The sequence below is a fragment of the Haemaphysalis longicornis genome, unplaced genomic scaffold (genome assembly GCF_048455015.1).
Source record: "Haemaphysalis longicornis isolate Haplotype H1 unplaced genomic scaffold, Haemaphysalis longicornis Haplotype H1 scaffold_7, whole genome shotgun sequence".
Classification (NCBI taxonomy): domain Eukaryota; kingdom Metazoa; phylum Arthropoda; class Arachnida; order Ixodida; family Ixodidae; genus Haemaphysalis; species Haemaphysalis longicornis.
Genome location: NW_027526422.1, coordinates 105,658,010 through 105,680,998, shown reverse-complemented (window position 1 = coordinate 105,680,998; position 22,989 = coordinate 105,658,010). Strand labels below are relative to the sequence as shown.

The 22,989-nt window shown below is 50.5% G+C and overlaps 1 protein-coding gene across 2 annotated transcripts in view; it reads left to right on the top strand.

Moving 5' to 3' along the window:
- Nucleotides 1–22,989, top strand: part of LOC144144762 (solute carrier family 13 member 2-like) — a 64,043-nt gene that overhangs the window by 6,064 nt on the left and 34,990 nt on the right. The window contains exons 3-4 of one of the 2 annotated variants that reach the window (XM_077676273.1): nt 1,020–1,136; nt 17,490–17,570. In XM_077676273.1, the coding sequence (XP_077532399.1) occupies nt 1,020–1,136; nt 17,490–17,570 (198 nt within the window). The remainder of the gene's footprint in view (nt 1–1,019; nt 1,137–17,489; nt 17,571–22,989) is intronic. The other variant, XM_077676274.1, reaches the window with a different exon arrangement.

Here is a 22,989-nt window from a genome sequence, read left to right as displayed (position 1 = left end):
GCCAAGGAAGACGCAGAGTTCTTGGAGGATTAAAGTTCATGGGAGCGAAATTCTCCTCCGCAATAAACTTAAAAGAAAACATGAACGTCGAGGAAGTAGAAGAGTGACGTGCACAGATTAGCGTAGGGGAACCGAATACCACGGCATTTGGCCGCCGAGAATTTACCGCTGCGTCTAGTTTTCTCTGGAACCGTCCAATTAAGTCGAGAATACTGGCGATTAAAGAAAGACATTGTGGTCTTGTGACGACAGGGCCAAACACTCTCCGTATCTAATAAGACAGCCTGTACGGAACATAAGAGAAAGGAAGTGAACATGCACTTCGAACACGGATAGGACAGCAGGGCGTGACCAGATGCTGGCGACAACACACACAAGTAAGCAATGAGAATTGTAATGACATCGCCAAGTCATCTATGTTCATTTGAAAGCCCAGATGTGAAAAAAAGGCGTGTATATGTGAAAAAGGGCGTGTGTATGGGCGTGTACTTAATCGCAAGATTTAAAATGGAAACAGTGCATCTTTGGAAACCACTAGCCGCCAGTCTCCCAGTTTCAAGACTACGATTTGTCTGGTATCGAGCAACGTGCCGCGACGGCATACGTAGTCATATATACGAACCCACAGCCTTGACGTCTGGCGCAGCAAATCAAGCGTTACGCATTAGCGGCTCATAATTCTCGCCTAGTATCCATTCCGCCATAACTTTACTGTCAACGCTAAGTACATGTGTGTTTTTGGCGTTTCCATTTTTAACACATCACATTTTGTGACATTGTTCAATCCAGTTCCTTTCCACGTAGGGGCATGTGGCCATATTAGCCAGTACCAATCATTTGTGGTTTTGAGACACTTATCATCTTGCTTGGTTTACAAACTTGCCGTCGACTGACTCAGTTAGGGCAAAGGGCTGATTCACAATCACTTCCAATACTGCCCTGCGGCTGCTGCGGCCGCGGCTTATAATAGGCTAGCAGCATTTGCAGAAAAAAACTGATCTTGACTTCTATTCGTGCAGGTTATTCAATCAAGACGACCTCAACTTCTTTGCGTGGATGCTGTACAACGTCCCTACCATGCTGATATGCACCATCCTCGGGTGGATGTACATGATTTCGCTTATGGCGCAAGCTAGGTAAGCGTGCACTCTTCCGCCACGCTAGGCACGAAAGCACAAGGACATCCGCATATGAGAACTCTACAGTTCACCACTGGAACCAAAACCGATTTCTGTCACGCATTTCCAGCCAACCAATCGAACATCGATTCGAAAGATTCAACAGCAAGGGTTGGGCCACGTCCGGGCTAGAGCGGCGGCGTGCGCGCGTCGGTATCAACATAGCCCGCGCCGCCGCTCTAGCCCGGCCGTGGTTTTGCATTGGCTTCTGGGTGAGTCATGGTGGCCGGGTCTGAGTACTAGGCAGAATTAAAATGCTGTCAAGGTGTGAAAATACCTCTATAGAAACGTTAGAAGCAATTGGAAGGAAAATAAGCGAATATGTGGTCCTTCGTTAGAGAACGATTTGTTCCGTCCGCGGCAGCCAACATAAGTAGTTCAAACCCGATTGAATAGGGCGACGAAATGTTGAAATGTCACGTGGCCAAAGATGACGCAGTTGTCTTCAAAGAAAACAAGTTTATTGGAGCGAACGTGCTCTCCCTTAACAACTCAAAGAATACAGGCGGCAAGCAGCAGTCAACAAACTAACATGCGAAGGCGAGCATCGACGATTCCAATGCCGGGGCATCTGCTCAGCGGAAATTTATCACTCGACGCGAGGGTTTCTCGAACCGTCGAATTGTATCCAGAACACTGTAGATAAACGAATATTATTCTAGGCTTTTCACGTTAGTTCGGAACGCTCTCCCTATCAGAAGAGATAACACATGCGGCACAGAAAGAACGGAACACGCGCTTGTCTTGGCACACAGGCAACACCGATAACACAGGCCGGCGCAGCCGGGCGGCAAAAGCAAAACACAAATAAACAAGCCAATGCATGGTTCGCAGCATTACTCCCTCTAAGAGTGCATCGACCGGATGCTAACATAAGCGACAGTCCGAACAAATAAAGAATAAAAGTCCCTAATCGTGCGTAGAAAGGTTTAAAGCGACCAATGTGGACGACTTCGGGCCGCGTGCGTCGTCGTGATGATCCTGAATCCCCATCGGGGATCACCTCGTAGGTAAGGTGGCCAACACGTTGTAGAATCCGGTAGGGTACGAAATACTGTCGTAGAAGCTTCTCACTTAGTCCACGTTGTCGGATGGGAGTCCAAACCCACACACGATCCCCTGGGTGGTACTCGGTGTCTCGGCGTCGGAGGTTGTAGCGTCTCGCATCACCAGCTGCTGGTTCGTTGTGCGAGCTCGAGCGAGCTGGCGGCCCTCCTCCGCACGCTGAAGGTATCCTTGGACGTCGGCGCTGAGTTCGTCGTCTTCCACGTGGGGAAGCATGACGTCCAGCATCGTGGTCGGCAGTCTTCCGTAGGCAAGGTAGAACGGTGACATCTGCGTAGTTTCCTGGATAGCCGTGTTGTACGCAAACGTGACATAGGGTAGGACTTCATCCCAAGTCTTATGTTTAACGTCGATGTACTTTGACAGCATATTCGCGATTGTCTTGTTCAGGCGTTCCGTTAGTCCGTTCATTTGGGGGTGGTACGCCGTCGTTCTTCGGTGGTCCGTGTTGCTGTAGCGCAAGATTCCTTGCATGACCTCCGCAGTGAAGGCCGTTCCGCGGTCCGTGATTAGGACTTCAGGGGCTCCATGTCGCAGTACAACTTGGTTTATGAAGAAATTAGCGACTTCTTCTGCAGTCCCCCTCGGAAGGGCGGTGGTCTCTGCGTAGTGCGTTATGTAGTCTGTCGCTGCGACAATCCACTTGTTCTGTGATCGTGACGTAGGGAACGAGCCTAAAAGGTCCTTTCAAATCTGTTTAAACGGCCTCGATGGGACGGCGATCGGTTGCAGAAGACCGGCGGGTCTTGACGCCGGTGTTTTTCGTCGCTGGCAGTCACGGCAACTCCGAACGTAGTGGGTGACGTCAGATGTAAAGCGGGGCCAGAAGTACTTCGGCTTGATTTTCGCAATAGTGCGAGCTGGGCCGAGATGTCTGGAAGACGGGTCGTCGTGGTACGCTTCCGAAATTGCGTCACGAAGGTCTGCGGGGATGACAAGTAGATAATTCGTTCTCGTTCCAGGGCTGAAATTCTTTTTCACGAGAACGGCGTTTTCAGGCTGAATGGTGCTAAGTTCCGCTTGAACGCCGTATGCACTGCGACGTTGCGCTCTTCGAGGTAGTCGATTATGATGCGCAGGTCGGGGTCGGCACGCTGCTGGGCGGCTAGGTCGCTCTCCGTAACGACTCCGAAGAACGCGCTGTCTTCATTGGAGTCTTGTGGTGGTGGGTCGACGAGGTCGCGGGACAGGCAGTCGGCGTCGGAGTGTTTCCTGCCGGATTTGTAGACTATTGCAACGTCGAACTCTTAGGCGCAAGCTACACCGCCCAAGACGGCCAGAGGGGTCCTTCAAATTGGGGAGCCAACACAGCGCGTGGTGGTCTGTCACAACCTTGAACGGTCTACCATGCACGTATGGGCGAAATTTTTAAATGACCCATATGATAGCCAGGCACTCTTTTTCGGAGGCAGAGTAGTTTTTCTCCTCCTTCGACAGACCACAGCTTGCATAGCCATTAACTTTTCGCAACCGCTTTGCTTTTGGACGAGGACGGCACCCAAACCTATATCGCTGGCATCCGTGTGCATTTCCGTTTCGGTGTTTTCGTCGAAATGAGCGAGCACGGGCCGGTTTCGCAGGCGTTGTTGCAGCTCGCAGAATGCTTTTTCTTGGGCGTTTTCCAAGCTCAAAGGGGTGCCATCTTTCGTCAAGTGCGTGAGTGGCTATGCAATGCGTGGTAAGTTTGCGACGAAGCGCCGGTAGTATGTGCACACTCTGAGAAATCTTCTCACGGCCTTTTTACCTTTCGGTCTTGGGAAGTTCGCTATGGCTGAAGTTTTTGCCGGGTCAAGCAGGACTCCCGCGGCGTTGACGACATGGCCCAAAAACGTGAGTTCCCCGCACGGGGCACCTTGAGTAATCTTGGTGACGGTACTGGCGATACCGCGGACCCCGAGCCCCCCAACATAAGCTGTGTCCTACCGTGGTGATGTGTTTTAAGGTGAAGGGTAGAAACCTCTAACGGTGGCCGTCGGAGCCGTGGTCAAGCTCCGGCCGATGGGCTCCCTGCCTGTCTACCAGGCAGGGAGCTCCGGGACCTCTTTGACTACCAAGGTAAGGTCAAAGGAGAAAGTACCCCCGTCTCCCTGCTTTTCAGTGTATCATATGGCATTTTCTAAACCCCCCCCCCAGACGTGATCGGCCCCCGAAAAGGGGCCGCACCGAAGTTTCTTTTCCTCCTTTGCAATCGATCTCTCCCCCAAAGCCTGATAATTTCTCGCGGTTTCTGATCATGGAATCTGTTGACAAGACAAAGCCCATCACTTCCCAATCTGTGTTTCTAATCTCCAAGTTTCTTGAAAGCCTTATCGGAAAGTCGTATAAGGCTAAGAAACTCACAACGGGAGAAGTTTTGATAGAAGTAAAAAGCAAGCAACAATCCTCTAACCTCCTCAAGCAAACGCGCATGGTAGATGTTGACATCAAGATCACGCCCCATCGCAGCCTCAATAGCTGCCAGGGCGTGATCTCTGATCGGGATCTAATGAATGAGACTGAAGCAGACCTGCTCGAGGGCCTCCGAGAGCAGGGCGTGACAGCAGTGAGGCGAATCACCATACGCCGAAATGATGAAATAATTCCAACCAAGCACATAATCTTGACACTTGACCGCTCTAACCTTCCTGAGTCGGTCAACGCAGGCTTTTTGAGATGTCCAATCCGACCCTACGTGCCGAACCCGCGCCGCTGTTTCAAGTGTCAGCGGTTTGGGCACGGCACAACGTCTTGTCGTCGTAAATTGACGTGCGCAAAATGTGCAGCACATGATCATCAAACTGACAATTGTAAATCCGCGAACTTCACCTGTGCCAACTGCCAGGGACCACACGCTGCCTATTCTAGGAGCTGTGGAAAGTTCAAAGAAGAAAAACAGATCATTGCCTTGAAAGTCAACGAAAACATCACCTTCCCAGAGGCACGGAAGAGGTTCGCCTCCTTCCCTCTGGGCAGGTACGCCGACGCAGCTCGCCGGGGGGCGGAGGGGCGTCTTGTTTCGGCGGGGACCCAGTACCGAGAGTCGGACTTGGTCCCGCCCCCGCCCCCCCCCCCCCCCTGGGTTGCCTCTGGTAGCCCAACCCGCCACCACGCCGCTTGCTCAGGCAGCAGCGGTTGTGGTGGCAACCTCTTCTGTCGGGGCCGGTGCCGCTCCCGTCCGTGCCTCCCCATCGTCCAGTGCATCGGAGTGTGCCATGGACACCACGAGCCCCGCACCGGCTCCCACCGCCACCGCACCGCCCGTGCCACTTCTGGTGCCTCCGACACCACCGGCGGTGGCGGGTCAAACGAAGGGCCCCCGAAGGGGGGCCAAGTCCGGGGGGCCCGGTTCCACGAGCACACCTAGGACATCGGACGACGAGATGGACGTCGTGCCGTTTTTGCCTGCAACGCAGCGCAAGGAGCGGCCTCCGACGTCCAAGCCTACATATAGGCCGCCCAAAAAGCCCAATCCAAGAGTCACAGCCCCGAAAGACGACACATAAACATACACACTCCAGTAGCTCTCACACTAAATAATGGGAAGAGAAAATATTGTTCAATGGAACTGCAGAGGCCTTCTGAATAATCTTGACGTGTATGAGATTCATCATACCAATCACCCAAGTGTAATGTGTGTTCAGGAAACACATTTGAATTCTAAACAATCAAATTTCTTGAATAGTTACCTGGTATACAGGAAAGACAGGGATGGCTGCACACACTCTTCTGGCGGTGTGGCCATAATCGTCCGGAAATCCTTAGCATGCCACCCTGTCACCTTGAACACTATCCTTGAGGCTGTAGCAATACGCTTAATATATTTAATAGGTTGATAACGGTATGCTCCATATACATTCCTCCTGATGTTACACTTTTGAGTTCTGACTTCGAGGCGCTGGTTGACCAGCTGCCCGAACCATACATTCTAACAGGCGACCTTAATGCTCACAATTCTCTTTGGGGCTCTTCTCGTACGGATGCCCGAGGTCGCCTGATAGAGAGGTTTCTTACATCCTCTGGAGCATGCCTTTTCAACAATAAACAGCCTACATACCATAACATAGGTCACAACACATACTCATGTCTTGACTTGGCTATTGGCTCCGCAGTTCTCTTTCCTCTTCTCGAGTGGGGTGTGGGCACGGACCCATATGGCAGTGACCATTTCCCCACTTCATTAACGTATATAGGTAAAGGCCCGAGCAGTCCATCTTCCCATAATAGGTTCAATGAAGCACAATCTAACTGGAACACATTTACAGAGACATCCAAACTACACCACACATCCATAGGACACCTACACGTTGAAGAAGCTACCCAACTCCTCACGGCGCACATCCTCGACGCCGCCGAAAAGTCCATTCCCCACGCCTCTGTTGCCCCGCGCAACCAGCGGAGGCCGTGGTGGAATGAGGACTGTAGGCGGGCGCGAGAGGCCCAGAACAAGGCGTGGGGTATCCTTCGCCGGTACCCCACGTCGAGTAACCTCCTCTTGTTCAAACGGGCCAAGGCGTTAGGAAAACGTGTGCGCCGTGAGGCAAAACGAGAGAGTTGGCGTACATTCATAACATCAATTAACTCCTACACAGACACACGGAAAGTATGGACACGAATACGCAAACTCAAGGGACATCAAACACACAGCCTGCCTCTGGTCAGTACAACAGGGGACACACTCGAAGACCAGGCTGACACACTCGCACAACACTTCCAACACGTTTCTAGTTCAGCACACTACACAAACACCTTCATGAAACACAAACTCGTGGCCGAAAAGAAACCTTTACATGACAATGACAGGTCAGCCACCTCTTATAACTCCGAGTTCACGCTTCATGAGCTGAGAGGTGCTCTGAGCACGTGTAAACCCTCAGCTCCAGGCCCAGACAACATTACATATACAATGATACAGAACTTACACACAGACACTCTTGTAACACTTCTTCACCTTTTCAACAAGATATGGCTTTCGGGGCACATTCCAAAGTCTTGGAGGGATGCCATAGTTGTAGCATTCTTGAAAGAAGGGAAGGACCCTTCTTCTCCCGCTAGCTATCGACCCATTGCCCTGACCAGCTGCCTGTGCAAGCTTCTCGAGAAGATGATAAACCGGAGGCTCGTGTACTTTTTGGAGTATAACGGCCTTCTCGAGAGCTGCCAGGCAGGCTTCAGGGCGGGGCGATCCACGAATGATCAACTTGTGGCACTAGAGTCATATATTAAGGATGCCTTCATTCATAAACAGTTCTGTTTAACTGTGTTTTTCGACCTAGAAAAGGCCTATGACACCGCTTGGCGTTATGGGATCCTTACTGACCTGAAGTCATTCGGTGTTTCTGGTAATATGTTTAACACCCTTGCTAGCTATTTGTCTGAGAGAACCTTTCGCGTCAGAGTTGGTTCTGCACTGTCAAAGGTACACGTGCAAGAAAATGGCGTGCCGCAAGGCGGAGTTCTAAGCTGCACTCTCTTCATAGTAAAAATGAACTCCCTTGGGAAGGCACTGCCGCCTACAATTTCTTACTCCATGTATGTACATGACGTACAGATATCTTTTAAATCATGTAATATGTCCATCTGCGAACGTCAAGTCCAGCTCGGCATCAAGAAGCTTGCCGGCTGGGCAGACAAGAATGGGTTTAAATTGAATCCCGCAAAAAGCTCCTGCGTTGTGTTCTCCAGGAAGCGCGGGGTCCATCCGGACCCAGACATTACTCTTAATGGCATGTCGCTTCCTGTGAACAAGGAGCACAAGTTCTTAGGTGTGGTGTTTGATCACAAACTCACATTCATTCCCCACATCAAGGAACTTAAAAATAAATGTCTCAAAACAATGAATATACTTAAGGTTCTCTCCCACCAATCCTATGGTTCCGACAAAGAACTCTTGCTTCGCTTGTATACTGCTTTGGTTGGGTCTCGGTTGGACTATGGCAGTGTGGTGTATGGGTCGGCGACTAAGACTGCCTTGCGAATTCTTGACCCAGTTCTACACCTGGGCCTTCGTCTTTCGTCGGGTGCTTTTCGCACTAGCCCGGCTGAGAGTCTTTATGTTGAGTGTAATAAGTGGAGCCTTGAGAACCAACGAACATACATGGACTTGCTTTATGCTTTTAAAATTTCATCGCTGAATAATCATCCTTTTTATCCTGTCTTTAACGACACATCCACATCTCTGCTCTTTGTAAATCGCCCATCCGTTCCTCTGCCCTTTTCACTTAGAGTGAAAGAGCGAGCCTCGGATCTCAGTGCTTTGTTTTTGCATGTGTACAGGTCCCCCGCACGGGGCACCTTGAGCAATCTTGGTGACGGTACTGGCGATACCGCGGACCCCGAGCCCCCAAACATACGCTGGATCCAACCGTGGCAATGTGTTTATAGGTGGAGGGTTAGAAACCACGAACGGTGGCCGTCGGAGCCCAGGTCAAGCTCCGGCGGATGGGCTCCCTTCCCTGTCTGTTCACCAGGCAGGGAGCTCCGGGACCTCTTTGGCTACCAGGGTAAGGTCAAAGGAGAAAGTACCCCCGTCTCCCTGCTTTTATACTATGCTTTATGGTATTGTCTAAAACCCCCCCCAACCGTGATCGGCCCCCTAAAAGGGGCCGCACCGAAGTATCGTTTCCCCCATTGCCATCTTTGACATTTCCTGAACCAGATCATTACTCTAGATTTCTTGTCATGGAGTCCCTGAATCCAACCCACCCTCTTGCATCTCAGTCAGTCTTCTTGATCGCCAAGTATCTTGAAGCCATAATAGGAAAATCATATCAGGCCAAAAAACAAAGAACTGGTGAACTCCTCATCGAGGTACATGACAAGCAGCAGTCCACAAAGCTTCTAGCTCAGACTAGACTGGCTGATCTAGACATCCGGGTCACACCCCATCGGAGCCTCAACAGCTCGCAGGGTGTGATATCCGAGACAGACCTCCTGAACGAAACGGATGCGGATCTCCTTGCCTGCTTGAAGGATCAGGGCGTCACCGCCGTGAGACGCATCACAATCCGCAGAGACGACAAGGAAATTCCCACCAAGCACATTATCTTGACCTTTGACCGTGCAGTTCTCCCACAACACATAAATGCAGGTTTCATCCGGTGCTCAATACGTCCCTACATCCCGAACCCGCGGCGCTGTTTTAAGTGCCAGCGGTTCGGGCACGGTACGAACTCTTGCCGTGGCCGAACGACGTGTGCGAAATGCGCGGCGAATGATCATCCAAGCGATAATTGTCCATCCAATACCCTGTCTTGTGTGAACTGTGGCGGGCCGCATGCAGCGTACTCCCGCAAGTGTGAAAAGTTCCAACTCGAAAAAAAGATCATAAACATTAAGGTAACCGAGAACATCACCTTTCCAGAGGCGAGAAAGAGGTTCGCCTCTTTCCCTCTGGGGAGGTATGCCGACGCAGCTCGCCGGGGGGCGGAGCGGCGTCTGGTGTCCACAGGGACCCAGTTCAGCGAGTCTGACCTGGTCCCGCCCCCGCCCCCCCGCTGGGTTGCCTCACGCAGCCCAACCCGGCACCACGCCGCTTGCTGAGGCAGCAGCGGTTGTGGCGCAAACCACTTCTGTCGGGACCGGTGCTGCTCCCGCCTCTGTCTCCCCGTCCTCCCGTGCGTTGGAGGGTACCGAGGTGATGGACACCACGGGCCCCGCACCGGTTCCCACGGTCGCCGCACCGCCCGTGCCACCTCTGGCGCCCCGGACGCCCTCGGCGGTGGCGGCTCAAACGAAGGGCTCCCGAGGGGGGGGCCAAGTCCGGGGGGCCCGGTCCATCGGGCACCCCTCGGACATCCGACGACGACATGGATGTCGGGCCGTTCCTGCCTGCAACGCAGCGCAAGGAACGCGTCCCGACGCCAAAGCCTCCCGATAAGCCAAAAAAGGCGAGAGTCACAGCCCCGAAAGACGACACATAAACAAACACACACTCCAGTAGCTCTCACACTAAATAATGGGAAGAGAAAACATAATTCAATGGAACTGTAGAGGCCTTCTTAAAAATCTTGACGATGTATACGAACTACATCATGCTAATCAGCCAAGTGTAATGTGTGTTCAGGAAACACATTTGAATTCCAAGCACACAAATTTCTTGAATAGTTACATGGTCTTCAGAAAGGACAGGGATGGCTGCACACACTCTTCTGGCGGTGTGGCCATAATTGCCCGGAAATCCTTAGCCTGCCACCCTGTCACTCTGAACACTGTCCTTGAGGCTGTAGCAATTCGAACGATATTATTTAATAGGTTGATAACGGTATGCTCCATCTACATTCCTCCTGATCATGCACTTTCGAGCTCTGACTTCGAGGCGTTGGTTGACCAGCTGCCCGAACCATACATTCTTACAGGCGACCTTAATGCTCACAACTCTCTTTGGGGCTCTTCTCACACGGATGCCCGAGGTCGCCTGATAGAGAAATTTCTTACATCTTCAGGAGCATGCCTTTTCAACAGTAAACAGCCTACATACCATAACATAGGACACAACACATACTCATATCTTGACTTGGCGATTGGCTCTGCAGTTCTCTTTCCTCTTCTCGAGTGGGGTGTGGGCACTGACCCATATGGCAGTGACCACTTCCCCACCTCACTAACATACATAGGTAAAGGCCCATGCAGTCCATCTTCCCATAATAGGTTCAATGAAGCACGAGCTAACTGTAATACATTTACAGAGACATCCAAACTACACCACACATCCATAGGACACCTACACGTTGAAGAAGCTACCCAACTGCTCACGGCGCACATCCTCGACGCCGCCGAAAAGTCCATTCCCCACGCCTCTGGTGCCCCGCGCAACCAGCGGAGGCCGTGGTGGAATGAGGACTGCAGGCGGGCGCGAGAGGCCCAGAACAAGGCGTGGGGTGTCCTTCGTCGGTACCCCACGTCGGGTAACCTCATTTTGTTCAAACGGGCCAAGGCGTTAGGAAAACGTGTGCGCCGTGAGGCAAAACGAGAGAGTTGGCACACCTTCTTGACATCCATAAACTCTTACACAGACACACACAAAGTCTGGACACGAATACGAAAACTAAAAGGACAACAGACACACAGCCTTCCCCTGGTTAGTACAACAGGGGACACACTGGAAGCCCAGGCTAACACACTTCCACAACACTTCGAACACGTGTCCAGTTCAGCACACTACACAAACACTTTCATGAAACACAAAACATCTGTAGAAAAGAAGTCCCTGCGTGATCACAACAAGTCGCACACTTCTTACAATTGTCCTTTTTCAATTCATGAGCTGAAGGTTGCTCTCAGCACATGTAAGCCTTCAGCTCCAGGTGCAGACAAAATCACATACACCATGATACAATACCTACACCCAGACACTCTTGAAACACTCCTACATCTATACAACAACATATGGCTTTCGGGGCACATTCCTCGCTCATGGAGGGAGGCCATAGTGGTGGCTTTCTTGAAGGAAGGAAAGGACCCTTCCTCTCCCGCCAGTTATCGTCCCATTGCCCTGACAAGCTGCCGGTGTAAGCTCTTTGAGAAGATGATAAACAGGAGACTCGTGTACTTCTTAGAGTACAATGGTCTTCTCGAGAGCTGCCAGGCAGGCTTCAGGGCGGGGCGATCTACAAATGACCAACTTGTCGCTCTTGAGTCGTACATAAAGGACGCTTTCATTCACAAACAGTTTTGCACAACGGTGTTTTTTGACCTTGAGAAGGCATATGACACCGCCTGGCGCTACGGGATCCTCAGTGACCTGAAGTCATTTGGTGTCTCAGGGAACATGATGAACATTCTTGCTAGTTATTTGTCCGAAAGAACTTTTCGTGGGAGAGTTGGTAGCGCACTCTCAAGGGTTCATGTACAAGAAAACGGCGTTCCGCAAGGTGGAGTTTTAAGCTGCACTCTTTTCATAGTTAAAATGAACTCCCTTGGGAAGGCATTGCCACCTACAATTTCTTATTCAATGTATGTAGACGTCATCCAGGTATCCTTTAAATCATGTAATATGTCCATCTGTGAGCGTCAAGTCCAGCTCGGTGTCAAAAAACTTGCCAGCTGGGCAGACAAGAACGGTTTTAAACTTAACCCAGAAAAAAGCACCTGTGTTGTCTTCTCCAGGAGGCGTGGGATCCATCCGTACCCAGACATTACACTTAATGGCGTATCGATTCCTGTGAGGAAGGAACACAAGTTTTTAGGAGTGGTGTTGGATGAAAAACTTACGTTCATCCCTCACATTAAGCAATTGAAACATAGATGTCTAAAGGCTCTCAACATTCTTAAAATCTTGTCCCACCAGTCTTATGGAACGGACAAGCAAGTCCTCTTACGTATTTTCACAAGCCTAGTGGGGTCCCGATTGGACTATGGAAGCGTCATTTATGGGTCTGCAACAAAAACGGCACTGAAAATGCTCGACCCAGTGCTGCATCTGGGTCTTCGCCTTGCATGTGGTGCTTTTCGCACTAGCCCAGTCGAGAGCCTCTACGCCGAGTGTGATAAATGGTCCCTATATCACCAGAGGATTTACATGGATTTGTTGTATGCCTCGAAAATCATGGCCCTGACTAACCACCCTTTTAATTCCACCATTAATAACACATCCTCACAACAACTGTTCCTAAATCGTCCATCCATGTCTCTGCCCTTTTCACTTAGGGTAAGAGAGGAAGCCTCTGAGCATGAGGTACCCTTTTTAGACATTCACAAGACACCCATCACTGATTTTATACCACCATGGAATCTGCGCCCTGTGCTCTGTGACCTGTCTTTTACGCATCTTGATAAGAACAGGGCACCAAGAATTGCGATTCAGCAGCATTTCATGTATCTGCAGGATAAATACAGGGCTGCAGAGTTTTTCACTGATGCTTCCAAAACGTTCACTGCAGTGTCTTGTGCTGCTCATGGGCCCAATTTTGAAGGAGGTAGAGCCATGAATGCAAAGACAAGTATTTTTTCGGCAGAAGCATATGGCATCTTTCTGGCTGTAAATCACATAGTTGAACATAATATTCCTAAATCTATCATCTATACAGATTCGCTGAGCGTCGTCCGTGCATTATTATCCGCAAAGTCATCGAAAAACCATGTAGTTAACCTTCTCTTGAAATCAATTATGCTGGCGTATTCTTCAAACCTTGAAGTGACTGTGTGTTGGGTGCCAGGCCACTCTGGCATCGGCGGAAATGAACTGGCGGATGAAATGGCCGCCAATGCTGCACTCCGAAACCCAGTAAACATAACAACACTTCCTTACACAGACCTCAAGCCACACATAAGACAGCAACTCCGTAAAACGTGGCAAGCCGACTGGAGCAAACAGACAGACAACAAACTACACGTAATAAAACCACACTTGGGACAATACACTACTGACTCACACAACCGGCACATTGAAGTTACCTTAGCTAGATTACGGATAGGCCATACACATGTGACGCACTCGCACCTGCTCACGGGATCTCCAAGACCCCTGTGTAGCAGGTGTGGGGAGGGCCTATCCGTAGTCCACATACTCATACAATGCAAGGCACTTGACACAACACGACACAAACACTTCAGAGAACTCTACAGACAACATATTCCCCTACACCCGTCTCTGTTTCTAGGTGACGATGCCATGGTTTCTGTAAAACGCGTTTTTAAATACTTGTCAGATGTTAAGTTTTTAAACCTTATTTCCTATCATGCGTAATCACATCTGGCCCTATACACCAGCCATCACCATTATCTTTATCGATCTTACTATGTCCAGTTTACTCTTTTTATACCTACCTTTTGTGGGAATCACTTCTTTTCATTAAATAACTTCTCTGGCGCTCTTTGCCCTCGTCGGCCTTGCGCCATTAAACACCAATCATCATCATCATCATCAGCATGTGTACAGGTCATCCCTTTCAAACAGTTTACCGCCTTGGCAAGTTCGTCCTGTGTCGTGCGACCTTTCTTTTATGAAACTTGACAAAAATCGGGTACCGCAGGCTGCAATACTGCAGCACTTTCTGTCTCTGCAGTTTAAATACCCACTTGCAGAATTTTACAGTGACGCGTCTAAAACCTCCACTATGGTCTCCTGCGCTGCTCATGGTCCGAATTTCTGTGCAGCCAGAACCATGAGCGTCCACACAACAATTTTTTCAGCAGAGGCGTATGGGATTTTGCTGATTGTACGGCACATACTTGAAAATCAAATTCCAAAGTCTATCATCTACACATATTCCTTGAGTGTTGTTCGCGCACTGTCATCGCATACACCCCCCAAAAACCACATAGTTAATCTTGTATTTAACACTATCATGTCTGTGTATGCAAAGAAGCATCAGCTGCTCCTCTGCTGGGTTCCAGGACACGCTGGGATCGCTGGGAATGAGTTGGCAGACGAGAGGGCTGCTGCTGCTGCACTCAGGAACACTGTAGACATAACAACCGTACCCTACACAGACCTCAAGCCACACATAAGACAACACCTGCGGAGAACATGGCAAACACACTGGGACAAACAGACAGACAACAAACTACACGTAATAAAGCCACACTTGGGACGGTACACAGCTGACTCACAACAGACACACGGAAGTCGCCTTGGGTAGGCTGCGGATAGGGCACACCCATGCGACGCACTCGTATCTGCTGACGGGATCTTCTAGACCCCAGTGCAGCAGGTGCGGAGATGCCCTATCCGTGGTGCACATACTAATCACATGCAAGGCACTTCACACAACACGACGCAAACACTTCCCACAGCTATACAGACTACACGTCCCACCACACCCAGCGTTTTTCCTCTCTGATGATCCCATGTTTTCTATCAAGTGCGTTTTTAAATATTTAGAAGAAGTTCAATTTTTAGACCTCATTTCATACCACGCGTGATCACTCCCTGGCCCTATACACCAGCCATGCTCATTGTCGTTTTGTGATTTTACTTTTGTTTTTGCTGACTGTTCGTAGTGTTTAAGGTTTCACCCCTCATATATGACTATTGTTTTGGCGCTCTTTGCCCTAGTTGGCCTTGCGCCATAAACATCCAACCATCATCATCAAAAACGTGAGTTCCTCGTACGCGATGCGGCACTTTTCAGGCTTCAGCGTTAACCCCGACGAGCGAATAGCCTCGAGTACAGACTCCAACCTTGCAAGGTGTTCATCGAAAGTCCGGGCGAATACCACAACGTCGTCGAGGTATACGAGGCAGGCGTGCCACTCCAGCTAGCACAGTGTCCATGACTCTTTGAAACATTGCTGGCGCCGTGCACAGCCCGAACGGCATCGCCTTGAACTCGTATAGACCGTCTGTTGTTATAAATGCAGTCTTCTCTCGGTCTCTCTCGTCCACTTCAATTTGCCAGTAGCCGGTCTTCAAATTCATCGATGAGAAGTACTTGGCATGGCAGAGGTGGTCGAGGGCGTCGTCGATACGTGGCAGGGGGTAGAGGTCCTTTTTAGGGATTTTGTTCAGTCGCCGGTAATCAACGCAGAACATTAAAGTGCCGTCTTTTTTCTTCACGAGTACGACCGGTGCAGCCCACGGACTTTTCGATTGATGTATAATACCGTCGCTGAGCATGTCGTCGACTGCAGTCCGGATGGATTCGCACTCGTGTGAAGAGACGCGGTATGGTGACTGTCGGGTAGGTCTGGCTCCATCTTCGGTTATTCGCCAGAGGTGTCTGACGTAACTTTGAGTTCGTCGAAAAACACTCACTGTAGCGACGGAGCAAAGCCAATAACTTGTTCCTTTCATCTTGCGGCAGCGCCGGATTCGCGTCGAAGGAATGCGGAAGCTTGAAGGTATCTTCGGGTGCGCGTTCAAAGTCGGCGACTGCGATCGCGTCACTTGCTTGTTGCGTTTCTTCGAGGAACACAATTGCAGCGCCCTTGTTTAAATGCTGGTACTCCTCGGTGAAATTGGTGACCAAAACGTGGGATTTTCGTTGCTTAAACCGCGCAATGCCTCTTGCGACAGACACCCCGCGGTCGAGAAGCAACCTTTGGTCACTCTCCACGATAGCGTCGACGTCAGGAGCAGTACCTTCACAGTAGACGGTGATCACCAAGCTTGCGCGGGGTGGCAGGGTGACATGATCATCGGCGATCCCTACAGCTGCACGGTGTTCGGGGTTCGGTTCTGGCGTCATGGAGTGATCGGAGGAAAAAGTTACCGACTTGGTCTGCAGATCAATTATTTCGCCGTTGTCCGTCAAAAAGTCCATTCCGAAAATTACGTCGCGGGAGCAGTAAGGCAAGATAACGAACGCGGCAGGGTACGTCGTGCCGTCTATGGTGGCGCGGGATGTGCACGTTCCACTTGGCGTGGTGAGGTGGCCTCCTGCTGTGCGTATTTGAGGACCGCCCCATATGGTCATAACTTTCTTCAGCTTAGACGCAAATGGTCCGCTCTTTACTGAGTAGTCGGCTCCCGTGTCTATGAGGGCGACTACATCAAAGCCGTCGATGGACACCTCTACGTCGGACGCCGCCTTCCTCGAGTTCCGGGTGCGTCGGGGCGTCGCATCTCGGCTTGCACAAATTTGCGGTGGAGCATTATGCGCCGTCGTTATCGTCTTCTTCTTATCTTCAGGCTTGGTCATGTCGGGTACGCGTCGCGCCGTGTAGTTGTCGTGTTCGGGAGTCACGTCCGGGTTATATCGGGTCGTCGGGCGAGGGTATGTCCTATAACACGGCGTTCGGTGCGTCCTTGCGTCGTTGGAGTGTTTTGGTTTTTCCGCCGTTGTGCAACTTTACCTCCCGAAGTTGCTGCTTTTAGTTTCCCCTGCGTGGGCTCGGGGACCTTCCAAGTGCAAAGTCAGCATTTCTATGGTGAAGCTAGTGGTGTTTACTGCCTGGTTCAGTTAGTAACCCACTAGTGGTATATTTAGTACCTCCAGTTACTAAGTACCTAGTGTATACGTGGACTTGTTAGTGTTCTTTTAGTGAATGCCACAACCTTTTTTTTAAAGAATGTAATACTGAGGAGCCGAGAATTAGCACCGCGTGATGTAAACGAAAAGTAGAGGAATCATTAGAAGCGTTGTTGCAAATGCTGTCGGTTCACTTGTTCTCATGTCTGATTGACGAGAATGTACCTTTAGCAGATTTTATAATAAATCAACCCTGAAGAATGTGGAAGGGAGTTTCAATGGATGCGTTGAAAACAAAAATGGTACATTTTTTGGACGCCGCCCAGGAGTTGGAAACTTCAGTAAATTGTGTTGCTGGGCTAAAATTTAAAATGTGCGGTTCAGAACTAAGCGGAGCCTTTGTTTTTTTCATTATTAGGCCTAAACAGATTGACCAGGCGACTCGCGAGCGGGTGAAGGCAGATATTCAGCGACGATACACGGAACTTGGACCCATGAGGTAGGTTGCACTAAAAGCTTTGTTTACAGCCTAATCAGCCCGACTGCTAAATATATGAGCACAGCTATTTCGGCCCCGTTAGGACCGGCAAGCCTCATTTGAACCAGTTGGTACCCTTATTATAAAGGCTTGTTTAAGGTATATTTTGTAGGTCGAGAAATACATCGGCAACACTGTTACCAAACGTCATGGCGATGTGTGTCAGGGATATTGATCATAATTACTCGGAGAGACAAGTTATTATTCTTATTGTTCGCGGTAGTTCTAAATGGTCCACGCCGTACACGCGCCCGAGTACGTGATGCGTGTCCAGCGCCATTGCCATAAACCAGCAAAACAAACTCCCTCGATATTATAATCAACCATCTACATCAGCAGCGAACGCTTGATGAAAATAAATAACTGCTTTTCATTAAACCAGCTTAGGAGCAAAGTTGTATGAGAGTAAGGCGTACAACTCCGATTTGTCTCATTTGAAAGAGTTAGTAATATCGTATTTAAATATGTGAAGCTGCATGTGTTGACTGCGCTAAAATGAATCGGTTTCAATAAAGATTTGGCCCGATTTATAATTCCTGAGCTGGCTGGATTCTTATAGACGCTTTCGAGCACTTCCTATGGTCAATGAGAGCTGATTTGTGATTCCGGTGACTGAAATCAACTCGCTTCGAGCAATAGTTTGGAAACGCTCACGCGTTAAGCTGCGTTAAGACGATTAGGTCATTTTTGTCATCTGTATCCCCTTGTGCACAACACACGCTGTTTTGTTCCATGTATGCGCTTGGTTTTCTCGTCCCGGCAGAAAAAAACATCCTGCACCTGTACGTATAACGACAACGGTGGTTGAACGCGAAGCTTTCACGTCAGAGATTCCGTGGTTGTCGTCAGAGTTTGGACTCCCAGGACATTTGCACGTTGACTTGCTGAACTTTGACTCGCACGCAGTCTGTACTTTTCAATGCAGCGGATTTGACTTAAGTTCTTCGCCATTTTATTTCGCATGAATAAAGCTTCGCGTTCAACTGCCACTAAAAAGTACCAGGTATGCGGCCTGGGGTTTTCGCTTTTTTAGCGCGCTTGGAAACACAGTGAACGCTACGAGTTCACAACATCGGAGGAAGACCGCCTAGAGGACCCTCCTTTCTCAAAGGTGCACGCAGTCGTTGGCTCCGCCACGCCTCTTTCGGCAGCTGACATGAATGCTCGGCCTACTACAAGTTGCGCGCGTAACATCTGTTCTCACCTCCAGCTTTGTCACGTCCGCGCGATAGATTTAGAGTGAGCAACTGATAGTTGCGGGCGACATAGGGGGCCCGAAGCCTAACACGCCTGTCATCAGCAGGTATTTAAACATTTCTATGAACGTACTGTGGCGCACCTGTACTTGCATTCGGCGCTCTTGCGACAGTAGGTCTCTCTGTGACCGTTTCGCGCAGCGAACGTTACACTTAGATAGCAGCATTTATTATAGAGTGGTTGCTTTCAATAGCACCGCTTATTACGATCGTAAGCACAATTTGTTACAATTCCTTTTTCAGACATGTATAGCTCTGTTTTTGCAGTGAATTTAACTATGGCCAGCGGTGACAAGGTGTCGATGTTGCGGCCCATGTCGATTAAAGCGCTCGCGTGGCCCGCCGTGTGGGCAGGTCCTTTCGTTCGTCGGACACGCAGTCTATTTCCGCCTGCGGAAAACGCTTCGTCGTTTAAGCGTTATGGACTTCTTGTTGGCGATGCGCTGTATATTCCAGCTTAGCTCCTGCGACGGTGGCAAAGATGGGCATTCGTCCATGGAAGGATTCGGCGCACCGAATAGTCGCTTGCAGAGGTGGCATTACGGCTACGACACTCTGCTGGTATCGCCCTAACGAGTACCGTCGTCCCCTAAGTCGGAGACGATCCCTTTTGATAAGACCGACCAGTAACGGTGTCGTAGTGCCAGAGCGGCTGCTGTGTCACAGGAGCTGTTGAATGGCGGCGGTGATGGGATAGCAGTGAACAAATGTAGAACAAGGATCTCTCTGCGTGTTTCTAAGGCCCCTGGAGTGGGTAGAGGTGTACTCTATGGTACATATTGTTGTGTAAGCGTACCCTCGCGATCGGGCACGGGATCACATCTGAAAATCTATTTAGGGTCTCGGTAGCTTGTGGTCCAGTCAAGGAAGGGCGCAATACCAACCACTAGGGCACGTTATAAAACATTACGCCCATCTTCTCGCGAGGGGAACCCTGATGTGATGCGACGCATCGGGGGGTTCAATTGGCGTTTCCATTGGTTGATTCTCTATGGTCGTAACGTTGCCTTGAGTGTTTGGGGTGACGCTGGTATTATTGCGTCAATCCACTTGCTGAAGGGACCGTCGCTTCCATCACGTCTTCATCGGAAGAATCAAGCCAAGCACGAAGTCATCAATCGATGTCACGCGGAGTCGAAAGAGAGCGAGCGCTGACTGAACCGCCGCAGCGCGCTACCGGCTTTATATTCACAGCGCCTGAAGGAGAGGAGACAGCCGAGGAGAGGCGCGTATGCGCGCACTTGCGCGACGGGAGCGGAGCGAAGCGAGCGCACGCAGCTGTTGTTTATGATAATGAGACGGAGTGAGAGTGTTGCGCACAGCTGTCGGAGAGAAGAGCGGAGGAGAGTCGCGCATGCGCAGGTGGCGTGCGGACGCCGCCGACGCTGACGTCACATGCCTCAGAGCAAGAAATTCGTCGCATCTAAAAATGAATTATCGGTCACCCCAGAAACCTAAAAGGCTACCCGAGCAAGAAGGTATCGCGAGAAAAGAACATTATACCGTAGAGTACCAACTGACCCAAACCTACACTTTACGAGTACTTGAGCAGGTGCGGTGGTGAATTTGGGAAACACTAATTCAATATTATTAGTGCCCCCCGCACAGGGCACCTTGAGTAATCTTGTTGACGGCATTGGCGACGCCGCGGACCCCGAGCCCCCATACTCGCGCTCTAACCGACCGGGGTAATGAGTTTTAAGGTGAAGGGTAGAAACCTCAAACGGTGGCCGTCGGAGCCTAGGTCAAGCTCCGGCGGATGGGCTCGCTGTCTGTTTACCAGGCTGGGAGCTCCGGGACCTCTCTCGGTATCAGGGTAACCCGAACGAAGAAAGTACCCCTGTCGGCTGCTTACATACAATGCCGTATGGTATTTTCAACCCCGCCCCCCAAACGTGATCGGTCCCTTAAAAGGGGCTGCACCGAAGTATCTTTTCCCTCATTGCCATCTTTAACATTTCCTGAACTGAATAATTTTTCTCTCTTTGTTGTCATGCAATTCCTCAATCCAGCCCAACCTCTTGCATTGCAGTCAGTGTTCTTGATTCCTAAATATCTTGAAGGCATAATTGGAACATCTTACAAGGCTAAAAAACAAAGCGCTGGTAAGGTCCTTGTCGAGGTAAACGACAAGCAGCAGGCCACAAAGATTCTAGCTCAAACTCGACTGGCGGATCTGGACATCAGGGTTACACCCAACCGGAGTCTCAACAGCTCCCAGGGTGGGATCTCTGAGCCAGATATGTTGAGCGAAACGGATGCGGATCTCCTTGCGGGCATGAAGGATCAGGGCGTCACAACCGTGAGGCACGTCACCATCCGCAGAGACAACAAGGAGATTCCCACCAAGCACATAATCTTGACCTTTAACCGCTCAACACTTCCGCAACATATAAATGCCGGCTTTATCCGATGCTCCATCCATTCCTACATCCCGAACCCACGGCGCTGTTTTAGTGCCAGCGGTTCGGGCACGGTACAAACTCTTGCCGTGGCTGAACAACCTGTGCAAAATGTGCGGCACAGGATCATCTTACCGACAACTGTCCATACAACACCCTCTCTTGTGTTAACTGCCGGGGGCTGCATGCGGCGTACTCCCGGAAATGCGAAACAGTTTAACTAGAAAAAAGATCAACATCAAGGTCGATTGATTGTAGGGTTTAAAGCACCGACGCAACGCGGGGGATGAGGCGCGCCTTAGTGGAGGGCTCCGGATTAATTTTGACCACCTGGGGATCTTTAACCTGCGCCGAAAACTCGTACACATGGGCGTTTTCGCTTTTCGCCTCCATCAGAAAAGCGGCCGCCGCGGCCGGGAATCGAACCCGCGACCTCGTGCTCAGCAGCGCAACGCCTTACCACTGAGCTACCGCGGCGGGTAACAACATCAAGGTCACTGAGAACATCACCTTCCCATAGGCGCGGAAGTGGTTCAACTCTTTCTCCCGGTCGAGGTACGCCGACGCCGCTCGCCGTGGGGCGGAGCGGCGTCTGGTTTCCACAGGGACCCAGTTCAGCGAGTCCGACCTGGTCCCTCCGCCGCCCCCCCCCCCCGCTGGGTTGCCTCAGGCAGCCCAACCCGTCACCGTACCGGTTGGTGAGGCAGCAACGGTTGTGGTGCCAACCGCCCCCTTCGGGACCGGTGCCGCTCCCGCCTCTGCCTCCCCGTTCTCCAGTACGTCGGAGGCTGCCGAGGGGATGGACACCGGGGGCCGCGCATCGGCTCCCACCGCCACCGCACCGCCCGTGCCACCTCTGGTGCCCCCGACGCCCTCGGTGGTGGCGGGTTCAAATGAAGGGCCCACGAAGGGGGGCCAAGTCCGGAGGGCCCGGTCCGTCGGCCATCCTTCTGACATCTGACGAGGGGATGGATGTCGGGCCGTTCCTGCCTGTAGCGCAGTTCAAGCAGTGGCCTCCTATGTCCAAGCCAACAGAAAGACCCAAAAAGCCCTTCCGAGAGTCCAAGCCACGAAAGACAACGCATGAACGCATACACACTCCAGTCATTCTTAAATTAAATAATGTGAATAGAAAACGTCGTCCAAAGGAACTGTAGACGCCTCATTAACAATCTAGATGTATACGAGATACTTCATTCACATCAGTCAAGTCTCATGTGTCTTCAGGAAACACAGCTAAATAGTAAACATACTAACTTCTTGATTAGCTACATGGTATTTCGAAAAGACAGGCACAGTTGCACTTATTCTTCAGGTGGTGTGGCCATATTGACCCGAAAATACTTAGCGTGTCACACCATCCACCTAAACACCATGCTGGAAGCTGTCGCGATTCGAACAATAATTTATAATAGGTTACTAATGGTATGCTCTCTCTACATCCCTGCTGATTACCAACGATGGAACACTGATTTTGAGGCCTGATAGATCAACTACCTGAACCGCACATAGTCTTAGGCGACCTCAATGCCCATAATTCACTCTGGGGCTCTTTCCGCACAGATTCCCGAGGTCGCCTAATTGAAAAAATTTCGAACATCATCGGGAGCATGCCTTTTTAACGTAAATCAAAGTACATATTATAACATAAGGCAAAGCAGATATTCACATCTTGACTTGGCTCTTGGCTCTACAGTTCTTTTCCCATTTCCTGAGTGGCAT